The sequence below is a fragment of the Centrocercus urophasianus genome, unplaced genomic scaffold (assembly GCF_019232065.1).
Source record: "Centrocercus urophasianus isolate 14NV4802_14NV808 unplaced genomic scaffold, USGS_Curo_1.0 seq_38, whole genome shotgun sequence".
In the NCBI taxonomy this organism is placed as follows: domain Eukaryota; kingdom Metazoa; phylum Chordata; class Aves; order Galliformes; family Phasianidae; genus Centrocercus; species Centrocercus urophasianus.
The window spans coordinates 4,184,376-4,196,964 of record NW_024884955.1 but is presented as its reverse complement, the minus strand read 5'-3'; the positions used below and the strand labels follow the sequence as shown (position 1 = coordinate 4,196,964).

General features: G+C 37.3%; 1 protein-coding gene across 1 annotated transcript in view; it reads left to right on the top strand.

Annotated features, from left to right (window-relative positions):
- Positions 1–12,589, top strand: part of ARFGEF2 (ADP ribosylation factor guanine nucleotide exchange factor 2) — a 34,389-nt gene that overhangs the window by 14,537 nt on the left and 7,263 nt on the right. Inside the window, 21 exon segments of the mRNA XM_042832321.1 lie at positions 529–640; positions 1,223–1,428; positions 1,623–1,707; positions 1,808–1,979; positions 2,467–2,618; positions 2,811–2,939; positions 3,151–3,309; positions 4,396–4,543; positions 5,471–5,570; positions 6,597–6,637; positions 6,722–6,891; positions 7,554–7,705; positions 7,830–8,002; positions 9,128–9,288; positions 9,721–9,851; positions 9,939–10,068; positions 10,579–10,714; positions 11,466–11,604; positions 11,695–11,749; positions 11,992–12,106; positions 12,374–12,504. Of these exon segments, the coding sequence (XP_042688255.1) occupies positions 529–640; positions 1,223–1,428; positions 1,623–1,707; positions 1,808–1,979; positions 2,467–2,618; positions 2,811–2,939; positions 3,151–3,309; positions 4,396–4,543; positions 5,471–5,570; positions 6,597–6,637; positions 6,722–6,891; positions 7,554–7,705; positions 7,830–8,002; positions 9,128–9,288; positions 9,721–9,851; positions 9,939–10,068; positions 10,579–10,714; positions 11,466–11,604; positions 11,695–11,749; positions 11,992–12,106; positions 12,374–12,504 (2,797 nt within the window).

The following is a 12,589-nucleotide window of genomic DNA, read 5'->3' as shown; positions in this document are numbered from 1 at the left end:
AAAAAAAAAAAAAAAAAAAAACAAAAAAAAAAAAAAAAAAAAAAACTTGCTAGTTAAAAAAAAAAAAAGTATAACCATATTGTTTCTTAGTCTTATATAGTGAAAAGTAAAGGGACATGTGACTGTTAGATTTAGTCCTGAGGCTCTTGCTTCTTTTAGAAAGGAGCACTGAGGGGCTACTGTATTTAAAAAGGAATTCAGTGACATCTTGAGTGGAGTGGAGCTTGTTTCATAGTATTCCTTTGTGCTGGTACACCCAGGGGTGCATATACCTAGACTGAAACTGATTTGGGTAGGCAGACACATCATCTTCCAGCTCTTTAAACCATTTGTTGTCTTTATTGAAATAGTTGCAGTGAAATGCTTGTTCAGCTGTAGTTTATTGCTGTTTCATTGATTTGAAGAACTTTCTCTGAAAATGCTATGTACAGCAGCATTTTTAATGGGAATTCTCTGATATCCTCAAGTATTTCAAGAGGGAGGTTTTCAGTTATATGCATCACTTCATCCATGTTTTTGTCTGAATAGGTTTAACAAAAAACCAAAGAGAGGAATACAGTATCTACAGGAGCAAGGAATGCTTGGAAGTACAGCAGAGGACATTGCACAATTTCTGCACCAAGAAGAACGTCTCTGTTCTGTAAGACTATGGGCAATATAAGATAATTCATATTGCTTTTAAACGAGTGCTCTTACAGTATTGCTGTCTGATCCTTTTGTATGCACTCTGAGTTCCTATTTAATTAATAGATAACTAAAAGCATAAGGGTTCTAATGAATATACTTAATCCCAATGCTGCTTTATATTTAATAAAGTATCCCAGACATTTTAATAAATTTGAGTAATTTTAGTAGCTGTTTTCAATGAAGTACTGAGGGGCACAGGGTTTATATATATCTGCATTAATAATATCTTGTCAAGTGAAGGAATTTCAGTTGGCACATTGTCAATGCATTTTTCACTGCATATGAAATGGGGTGCAAATTAGCTTTCCTTGGATCTGTGTTAATGCAGATTTCACCTTGTGGGGAATGAGGGAAACAAGAATAAGCAGGTTATGTCTGTTTTCTAGTGATGCTGGTTTCCTGCCATCCTTGTAACGGTTGCTCTGCTGACTTAGTGAATCAGATCAGTCTTACAAAATTCAGCTGTGCAACTCTAAGTTTTCTTGCACAGCTGGCAGTTGGATTACATAGTAATAACCGTCTCTTGTGTTTTTAGACTCAAGCAGGGGAATTTCTTGGAGAAGGCAGCAAGTTTAACAAGGAAGTGATGTATGCCTACGTGGACCAGCTTGATTTCTGTGGGAAAGACTTTGTCTCTGCCCTACGTATATTTCTGGAAGGCTTCCGGCTGCCTGGTGAAGCCCAGAAGATTGATAGATTAATGGAGAAGTTTGCTGCTAGATATATTGAATGCAACCAACGGTAATTCAAAACCTTGTATTGGATAAGTGCCTGAAAAATGTCTCTTTTGTTCATGGTCCTCAAGAATGAGGTACAACTCGCACTCCAGAGGTTGGGTATTTCCACAAGCGTGTCTGTTTCCTTTCTTGTGAAAATGGAGGCAATTGGTAGAGGAATTAGGTCTCTAATAACGCATTTATTTTTTCTTCTCTTAGGCAAACGCTGTTTGCTAGTGCTGACACTGCCTATGTTTTGGCATACTCCATCATAATGCTGACTACAGATTTACACAGTCCACAGGTGAAAATTAAAAAAGAAAAAAAAAAAAAAAGGACTTGTAGAAGCTCAGATTTCCACAGAACTTACATTCAATACCTGATTTCCTGATTCTTTTCTACAGGTAAAGAATAAAATGACAAAGGAACAATACATTAAAATGAATCGAGGAATCAATGACAGTAAAGACCTGCCAGTGGAGTATTTGTCCACGATCTATGAAGAAATAGAAGGAAAGAAAATTGCCATGAAGGAAACAAAAGAATATGCAATCACAACCAAGTGTAGTAAACCAAGTAAGAAGGATCTAGAAACTGGAAAGACCACATGTTCTGAACTATTGCATAACTTTCAGGATGGCATAGTGAAGTTCAGGTCGCTTTTGAAAGCATCTTTGTGCAATATATAAATTACATTTAGAGTACTAATATAGTAAAATATAGTGTATAGGATGTGAGACTAAAACAGTGAAGTGTTTTCCATCCATTATTATAAGCAGAGTAAATTAATAGACTATGCCTGTCTGACTTGTTCTTGGTATGTAATTAAAGGCAGAATCTAGATATACTGTGTAGAATAAACTCTTAGATTGAGGTGTGGATTTTGGTGCTGGAGTTCCTCGCTTGCAGACTATGAAAGCCTCCCACATTGTAATGGTTCTGAAGATTATCTTTAGATTTCATTGTCAATACCTTCATTTAATGTTTGTCAATATGAAGGTACAGATTCTTCTGCTATGTGGAGAAAAACAAACCAACAATGCATCTGTGGTGTTCCCATTAGGTGTAGCTAATGAGAAGCAGCGGAGGCTTTTGTACAACTTGGAGATGGAACAAATGGCTAAAACTGCTAAAGCTCTCATGGAGGCAGTAAGCCATGCAAAGGCTCCTTTTACTAGTGCCACTCATCTGGATCATGTCAGACCCATGTTCAAAGTGAGTGTCTGTGAAATTCTTGTTATATTTTCATTAAGAGTTTCAAGCATGGAAAAAAATGGGGGGAAATGACTGGGCAGCTGGATAATGCAACAGATGGAAATTTTAAAAAAATATATTTAGTCCCTATTGCATAAAGTTTTAGGCTAAAATCTTAATGGATTTGTGAACTTAATTTCTTTCTTTCTTTAGCTTGTTTGGACTCCATTGTTGGCAGCTTACAGTGTTGGCTTGCAGAACTGTGATGACACAGAAGTTGCATCCCTTTGTTTGGAAGGCATACGATGTGCAATTCGAATAGCCTGCATCTTTGGAATGCAGGTTTGTGTGAGACTTCTCTCAAGAATTCTGCTTGTCTTTTATTGCTGAGTCCTATTAAGAGCACTAGCTAGTTTGCCTGCTACTCTTCTTGCCCTGGAAAATGCTCTAGTGTAACTGACAATTGTGCAGTAAAGTAGCATAGGCATGCTGGCCAAGTAGTCTCTAGCTCTTCAGGGACTTTATTGCAATGTCATGTTTCTCTGTCTTGTAGCTTGAACGAGATGCTTACGTACAGGCCCTTGCTCGGTTTTCCTTGTTGACAGCCAGTTCCAGTATCACAGAAATGAAACAGAAGAACATAGATACCATTAAGACACTTATTACAGTCGCTCACACAGATGGCAACTATCTTGGGAACTCTTGGCATGAGGTAACAACTTGAATAGTTTTCATGCAACTGCATTGTTCTTCAAAAATCTGCAGGACTTTGTTCTTCTGGTTCTCTGACTATTTCTAGTCTTTAATTAACCACATCTAGCTTCCAGGATGTGTTTCAACTCTCCTTGAAAGATGGATATGAGTGCAAGATTTTGTTACTATTAAAAAAAAAGTCTATTTTTTTTTTTTTGGCAGACTCCATAGGCACAGTGTGATTAGCATTGTAGTGTTTGTATTTGCTTTTGATAAGGAATTAAAACTATGCTGAATTTGCATTTCAATGCAATTCATGGAATTCTAAACAGAAACCACTGCTTTCTTGCTCTTGTTATCAAAAATAGTCCAGCTCACAGTTCCAGACTTCTCTGTGTTGTGTTCTGCAACTTTTACACCACAATTGCATGAAGAAGTTGGTCCACAATAATTGAGTTAAGGAAAAGTGAGGATAATGTATGAGAATCATACTTATTTTCCTAAGGCATATTTTTCAAGAACTCTTCAATCAATTCTAAATCAGTGATGCTGCTAAACTGGAATATTCCTGCTGCATTGCATTTTCTGGTGCTAGACTTTGACTGCATGATAACGTGAACCAAAAGGGGCTCTAGCTGATGAGTTTTGTGACCTGGTTTAAAGAACAACCCCCAAATGCTTGTGCCATCCAGGGGCTGTTGCAGTGTGAAGGAGTCAGGAAAGGCCTGTATGTGCTTTATAGCATGGCAGCTGTGGCATTTTTCACTACCTGCACTGTCGTTATTAAATGGCAGCTGCTATAATGCAATTACACAATTTGAGTTTTGAAAGCTGATGCTGTGAGATGTGGTAAAAAGGTCACTTCTGGTAGAGATCTAAATTAGATTTCTTGGCACTATATTATTTTTTTTTTCCCCTCGAGTGTTGGAATGATTTATGGCAGCTGGTGATCTTGAATGAGTCACTCAACACAGTTTGATTTACAGTTGCTTTAGTAATGTTGTTGCTATCTAAGTTGTTTTAAAGGTTAGATAACCTGGGCAGTACTGGGAATAAATAGGCAATGGTATCCAGAAACTGTGTTTTACAATATCTTTGTTTTTAGATCCTGAAATGTATTAGCCAGCTGGAGCTAGCACAACTTATAGGAACTGGAGTAAAAACTCGGTATTTATCTGGTGCTGGGCGTGAAAGGGAAGGAATCATTAAAGGCTATGCATCTGGAGGGGAAGAGTTTATGGGCCTCGGATTAGGTAAGGTTAATAATCTTGAGCTTCACAGAATGCGTATTTAATTGAAGTGTGATGGCTAAGAGCTCAGTTATAAGATAGCAAAATACATCTGTTCATTTGAGTCTAGTGGATTAATGGAACTTAAAAAATCCATCATAACCTTCCAAGATATTTTAGTAATTATAGAATATGTTCACACTTCAATAATTTAATAGTGTGTAAATGTATTTAACAGAATGCCTCCAGATTGATTTGTTGGGATGTGATGTTTTCAAAGGTGTTTCACAATCTTCTTACCATTGTTATCAGTTCTTCCTCTCTATGCTTTGTTTACAATTAAAACACGAACAGTTTCTCTTTATTGTTCCAATGATAAATATTTTTCCAAAGAAATTCCTCATCTCTGCATCTTGGGCTTGCTGTTTTGGTTCCTATTGCTCCAGTAGTATGTGAAACAAAAAGCTGTAAATTAGAGGAGAAAGCAGACTGTCTTAATCTTTGGAGAACTGTCTAGGTGACACTTAGATTCCAAAGTACTTGGGAACTCATGCTGTCCATGATGATTGGATGGTGGTGGATGGTTGGGCTAGATGATCTTAGGTTGGTCTTTTCCAACCTTAACGATACTATAATTCTGTGATGATGCTGAATATAGCAGAACTGTGCCTAACCTCAGCTGCTTGTATCAGACTGAGTTAATATTTTCTAATGTTTCGTCTGTTCCAATCAAATTAACAGTATTACATCTTAAGAAAATTAACATAATTACCAAAATGCTATCCCTCAGTTAAAAGAACACCCCTGACTGCATGTTTAATTTGTCATAATCTGGCACAGATCACGCAAGGGCACCATCTGCTCTATATACATTACAATTGCTTTTCTTTGTTTACTTGTAAAAGCTCTAAAAACATGATGCTAAACACTGTTTGTATGGTTTTATTGCAGGTAATCTTGTTGGAAGTGGTGCTGATAAGCGGCATATGGCGAGCATTCAAGAGTCAGTGGGAGAGACCAGTTCCCAGAGTGTAGTGGTAGCAGTAGACAGGTACTTAAAATTTGTTCTGTGGAAAATGTGACTTGAAGCTATTGACCTTGCTTTATTTGCAGACTCTGACAGGGATTTCTGTTCTTGAAACCTCTTTCTCTCGAGAGAAAGGCGATGTTTAGATGCTGTCTTTGGAGCCACTAAATATAATGCTTTGGGCACGCAGCATTCACCAAAAGAAAGGCTGGCATTAAATAACTAATGTAAACTAGTGCAGTGGATTGGAGAATGGCACTGTGTGTGTGCGCGTGTGTTTTTGATGCCTTTCCTTGGAGTAAACAAGTTATTTAGGTATCTTTGTTTTGTATCGCTCTGTTTCTAATCTGTGTGCATGCAATCTGTGTATGTGGGCCTTTTCCTCAACCCCATTTTGAGTTAGCTTGAGGTGGGCTGGTATCTGAAAAGAAAAAATGCCCATGCTCTATCAAGTCATGCAATTTTATTTGGTCGTGTGAGCTTCAGTATTGCAGCATTTAGTTGCTCTTTTGCAGCTTTTTATTTGTGAGTCACTGTATTGTCCAAATTATCATCTTTTTCATTTGTCTTTTTAAATACTGTATAAGAGAGATGCATATATTAGAAGTAGTGTTGAAAAGGGCATTTCTTATAATTACTGAAGCTGCTTGACCAGTCAATAGAATCGTATATTCAGGCTTTTAATACTTACTGTAACATAGGCATGCATGTACCATGTCATAAATTCAGGAACAGTTTAAATTTAGGAGTAATCTGTATGCCTCATAATTAGCAATCTGAACGTCTCTCAAGACTCTGAAGAACTAAGGGGGGGAAAGGACCATGGTGGATTTGTGGTCTTCTCTCTGCTATCTGTACTGATAGCCACAACTTAGAGTATTCACAAATTACAAAAAGCCCAAGCAGGTGGTTAGCATCCAGCAAAATGTGCCGTTGTGAAGTTACAAGGATTACTTACAGGATGCTGCTGACAATTGCTTACAGCTCTAAGATTTGATTGGTTCTTGGGGATGGGCAGCTAAAACTGCAACATATTTATTTCTTCCCTAGGATATTTACAGGATCAACTAGGCTGGATGGAAATGCAATAGGTATGTATGCTGACCATAGGGAGCAATACAGCAATTCTTGCCATGTCACATCCTGAATTTACGGTAGTGTGTTGTCGTGTTCAGTTGACTTCGTCCGATGGCTGTGTGCTGTCTCTATGGATGAGCTGGCTTCCCCACACCATCCACGCATGTTCAGTCTGCAGAAGATAGTGGAGATATCCTATTACAACATGAATCGCATTAGGCTGCAGTGGTCAAGGATTTGGCAAGTGATTGGAGATCACTTCAACAAGGTATTTTTTAAAACCAGCTTACGTAACGTATGTCAGTGTGGAAGGACTTTTCATCTGCTTTTTCTTTTTGTGCTTCTGGACGGGGTAGGTTTTGACTTCAAAGAAATAAAGTCTGCTAACTTCTCAGCAGTTTATATGTAGTAATTCTGACAATATTTACTTGAACAAACACTTTCTAATGCTAAGTGAAACATCTATTTCAAAATGTAAAGAGTGGAGATAAAAATGGAAATATTTATGGAAAGGATCTTTTTATAACGAAGGATCACTTCATTGTACAACTGTGTATCTATGCTTCTTCCTTTGTGCCATTCTATTATCCTCCTGGTCAAATACCAAATTAGTTTTCCTCTACAACATATGCAGATGATCCTGAAAAAACAAAGTTAGTTTTGTTGGAAGCTTGGACTGCATTCCTTTCTAACCTATGTTTTGTTTTGTTTTTGAGTATCTAGCTGGTTATTCTTCTGCACTTTCTGCATACGAAATCTGTGGGGCTGTTGACATTTCTCATGACTGAGACAGACAGCCCTCCTGTTTTCTGAATGTCTGGAAGCTACAGCGTGCTTGAGATTTTCAGTGAACTGATATGAAATATATGATGGATATGTTACTTATATAAGAAATAAGCTGGTAAGTATTTGAAAATGTGTTTCTTCTAGGTTGGCTGTAACCCTAATGAAGATGTTGCCATCTTTGCAGTAGACTCATTAAGGCAGCTGTCCATGAAGTTTCTTGAGAAGGGAGAGCTGGCCAACTTCCGCTTCCAGAAAGACTTCTTAAGGCCTTTTGAGCATATTATGAAGAAGAACAGGTGTGATACATGATGTTAGCTTACTTCAGTCCTTCTTAAAGATGTTTCTTTCTGTGGATTTAATTGTCTTGCATCTGAAAGTGGCTTTTGATGTAGTGTTTTATTTTCTGTTTTATTTTCTAAGATCTCCAACTATTCGGGACATGGTCATACGCTGTATTGCTCAGATGGTGAACTCTCAAGCTGGTAATATTCGCTCAGGCTGGAAAAATATCTTTGCTGTCTTTCACCAAGCAGCATCAGACCATGATGGGAATATTGTGGAGCTGGCCTTTCAGACTACAGCGCATATAGTTAGTAAGTAATACTTGACAGATGCAAGTACCAACTTCTAGCTTAGCTTCTGTGACTCTGGTATAGAAGGCCCATCTGCACGTGAGATTTGTATACACAAGTAAATACATGCAAGGTCTTGCAATTAAACCATTTAAGCTCTGCAGCTAAGTCTTAGCTGTTAAGTCTCTGAATTCCTATGAATAGGAAAAAATGCATACAGGTCCTCAGCTGCATAACTCTTCAAACTGGGAGTAAATTCAGTATTTCTCTGTTGCCTCTTAGTAAATTGATGCAGATTAAGGAAACTGGATTAATAGATTTTGTGAACTCCATGCTGTTTAAGTATCATATGGTATATCATGTTTATGACACTGGTATGTTATTACTTGTGAAGTTTAGTTCATATAGACTGTCTACTCTGGAAGTATATTTGAACAATATGCTACGTCTACTTTCACAGGAAGACAACCAACTCATATTTCAGTACTGATGGCAGCTTTAAGTGTCCCAAACCTGCTGTATTCCCATTAAATAGTGTGGGGGGAAAGAGTTGTGGACGGTGTTAATAAATGCAAGTAGTAAGGAAACTTTTGCTAATTTGAATTAGAGTAGTTCAGTTGAAAGGTACCTGTGCAGATCAAGTCCAATTTGAATTGTATAGATCTTGAGAGTTAAGGTCTGTGCAAAAGCTTGTATGTACTGGCTTGGGTTTGTGTTTAGTCTGTCCTTTAACCTGAAATCTAACTGCTTTATTCTCTGTTCCTACAGAATCTGAATAATTAAAGGCTTAGTTAAGATGCATCAAGCTTTACTCCTATTATTTTTATAGTGTTGGCATTGGGTGGCATATGCTGTGGAAGGAAAGGGAGCCACAGAAGAAACCATGAAAGAATCCTAGATTATAAATCGGTAGCTAACCAACCTGAGAGCATGGATAGATCTGATACTGATAGATTTTTAGGAAAGGGAGTATAGCATAAGGAAGAATAGAAGGGAAGAAATTGTTTAATCCAGCAAATCTAGTCTTTTCATGTCTGTTGTTTTGGTGCCAATATACCAGGTCTGACTTCAGTAGACCAATGTCAGTTCATCTATGCATTTGTCTGTCACTAAGTTTTAAGAAATGCTTTTGTTTGTTCTTCACAGCAAATATTTTCCAACAGCACTTTCCTGCAGCAATTGATTCATTCCAAGATGCAGTAAAATGTCTCTCTGAGTTTGCTTGTAATGTTGCATTCCCGGACACCAGCATGGAAGCAATTAGACTTATTCGGTATTGTGCAAAATATGTTTCAGAAAGACCACAGGTATTTTTTTTTTTTTAAACATTGTACATTCTTACTATCTTCTTACTATCGTAATTGAGGTTCTTCTTGCAACTAAGAACTTTCAGACTCGAACTTCAGTCTCCCAGCAGCAGGAGTTTGTGTTAAAAGTGTATTCAGAATTAGGAATTGTTTTGGTGTTGTGTAAGTAATGAACTAGGATTAGTTAACATGTTAAAGGTGTCTTTTGGTTTAAAATGGAAGCTATTACCATTGAAATACTTATTTTCTGTATGTATTTTCTAGATACTTTCACAGATTGATGTGTCTCAGATTTATATTTTACAAGAGTTGATTGTTACAGTAGAAACTAAGCTAATTTTTCAAGTCTGTCTGTGTACCATTAGTGGTATGTAATCTGTCTTAAAGACTTCTGAGGATTTTTTTAATCTTTTTTTCCTGCCTGTCTCCAAGGTATTGAGAGAATACACGAGTGATGACATGAATGTTGCTCCTGGGGACAGAGTATGGGTCAGAGGATGGTTCCCCATTTTATTTGAGCTTTCTTGTATCATAAATCGTTGCAAATTAGATGTTCGAACAAGGTAACAAGGCTTTTCTGGTTTTTGTTGGCATTCAGTTGGGGAGGGGATCACGGGTACATGTTTTAACACAGTCTTTGTTTGTTTTAGAGGTTTAACAGTGATGTTTGAAATAATGAAGAGTTATGGCCATACCTTTGAAAAGCATTGGTGGCAAGATCTGTTCAGAATAGTATTTCGGATTTTTGATAATATGAAACTTCCTGAACAACAGACAGAGGTAAAACAGAGAAAAAAAATCGAGCAAACTTTACTCTCCTTTTTTTCCTCAAGAACTTGAACGATCCAGATGGCAGCTTGTGTTATTTGCTGTCAGTGTATTCCAGCCCATGCTGTTACAAACTTTGTAGTGATAACTTGTTGTATTATGTTCTGTTGCATGTATGAGATGACTAATGCATGTATGAGATGACTAATGCTTGATAGCTTCCATGTAGAAACTTGCCACAATATCCTTTTTGTTCTCCCTAACTGACTATTCTCCCTAACTATTCTCAAGGAAAAGTGTTCTTCCTTTGTAATACCACATACTGTTCAGAACAGCAATCACATGACCAACTAAGTACCTTCTGGTGAGGTATCTTCAGTTGCAGGTATTGGGGTTCTTCCAGTTTTATCTGAATTCAATTATTCTCATAGGCCACCTCCTCTTTTGAATGGCCATTCATGAGCCAAATGCTATCATGCCAAAGGAACCCACACAGAAATAAATGTTTTTTTTCTCTCGCAGAAATCTGAATGGATGACCACTACATGCAACCACGCACTTTATGCAATCTGTGATGTATTCACGCAGTTTTATGAAGCTTTAAATGAGATCCTTCTTCCTGACATACTTGCACAGCTACACTGGTGTGTGAAACAAGGTACCTAGTTCACTTGTATCTTCTGGTGAACTGATTTCTAAATAATCTCTTTACTTCAGGGGAAAGCTAGTTGAATTTTTGAAGAGTAATAACTACCATCATCAGAATGTGTGATGTAATAAATGTCTGCAGAATCTTAAGTATTGCAGGGTCTCATTCTGGTTAATCAGTTAGGCAGCTCTTCTGTTAACATGTTTATGGTGCTACTGGGACAGAGCAAAAGCTTTTAATAATGCGCTAATCTTTTGCAGCCTTTCTGTGTGGATTAAATATCTTATATATACATATCTGTAAATGAATACATTCTGACTTTTGAAATTATTTTTTCCCACCTTCTGTCTCCTGATCACCTGGTGTTTCTAGGTGTGTCTTTCCAAGCGTTTTTTTCATTTAGGCTCAGTCTCTTAAGCCTGAAATTTTCTATATTGCTAGCATGGATTATGGGTGAAGTCTTCAAATTTCAAATTTGTGCTTTCCTTCATTTGTTCCACTGTATGCACTTTTTCTGCTTCCTTCTTCCTTTGTCTTCCCCATTTGGATTTCAGGGAAGTGAAATCTCAAAGTGTATTTTTAAGCACTGTTTTCAATTCATATGGTCCCCAGCTTGATGTTACTGTAATATAGTTTATACGTATGCTTTCAGCTGAATTAACACGCTTCTCAAAAAGCATTTAATGGAGCGATAATAGAGAGTGCTTAATGTTTCACTGATATTGTTAAAGCTAATAAATATGAAACATGTCTTCCACAGAAAATGAGCAGCTGGCTCGATCAGGTACAAACTGCCTGGAAAATCTGGTAATACTAAATGGACAGAAATTCAGCCCAGAAGTCTGGGGCCAGACGTGCAATTGTATGCTAGAAATCTTCAAAACTACCATTCCTCATGTGTAAGTTCATAAGGTATACTTGTCACACAAATGTTCTGTTTCAGAGCAACAATATTTACTGTTTTTTGTTGTTTTGATTTTGATGTGAAGCTTGCTTACATGGAGGCCAGCGGGAATGGAGGAAGATTCAGCTGAAAAGCACTTGGTAAGAGTCAATTCAGTGCAAAAGACTATGCTGAAGAGGCTGTGTTGGATTAGCTTCTGAAATATTTTATAGTAGTAGATGTGCTTGACAACAAGTTCTGGAATTGACACTAGCTTGTACTTGGTGTAGCTATCAAGTAACTGAAAAGGAATGAGTACAGGCATTCTTTGAGGCCAAAATTCTGATGGCTGGTTGGTAGGTAGCACTTTGGATTGTAAGGGTGGTTCTAAATTCTATTCTAGGATTTGGACCTAGATCGTCAGTCATTAAGCAGCGTGGATAAAAACGCTTCAGAAAGAGGACAAAGTCAACTTTCAAATCCAACAGATGAAAGCTGGAAAGGGGGTCCTTATACAAGTAAGGAAAACATCCAAGTTTATTAAATGAACTTTTACTGTCACTTTGCTTCTGTAGTCATTTAAAGGCAGTTTTATGTCACTTGATAATTAATTTGAAAAACTTAGCTTGTCTTTCCAACTTGCATTTATTCCTTCTAGATTTTCTTTTTATAAGATAATTCACAGCAATACCAAAAATGAAAATGGTAATGTAGTACTTTGTTAATCTGTTGTATGTTAATTGTTACAAGTTGCTTCTGAAACTTCTGTTTTTCTGTTTCATTAGACCAGAAACTGTTTGCTGGCCTCCTTATAAAGTGTGTGGTACAGTTGGAATTGATACAGACCATTGATAACATAGTATTCTATCCAGCGACAAGCAAGAAAGAAGATGCTGAGCACATGGCTGCTGCTCAGGTACCAGCAGAATTAGAAATAACTTTGTTAAGCAGTAAAGTACAGAATGTTTCAAAGTGTTTAAAAAATGCTGTGGTACTGTATG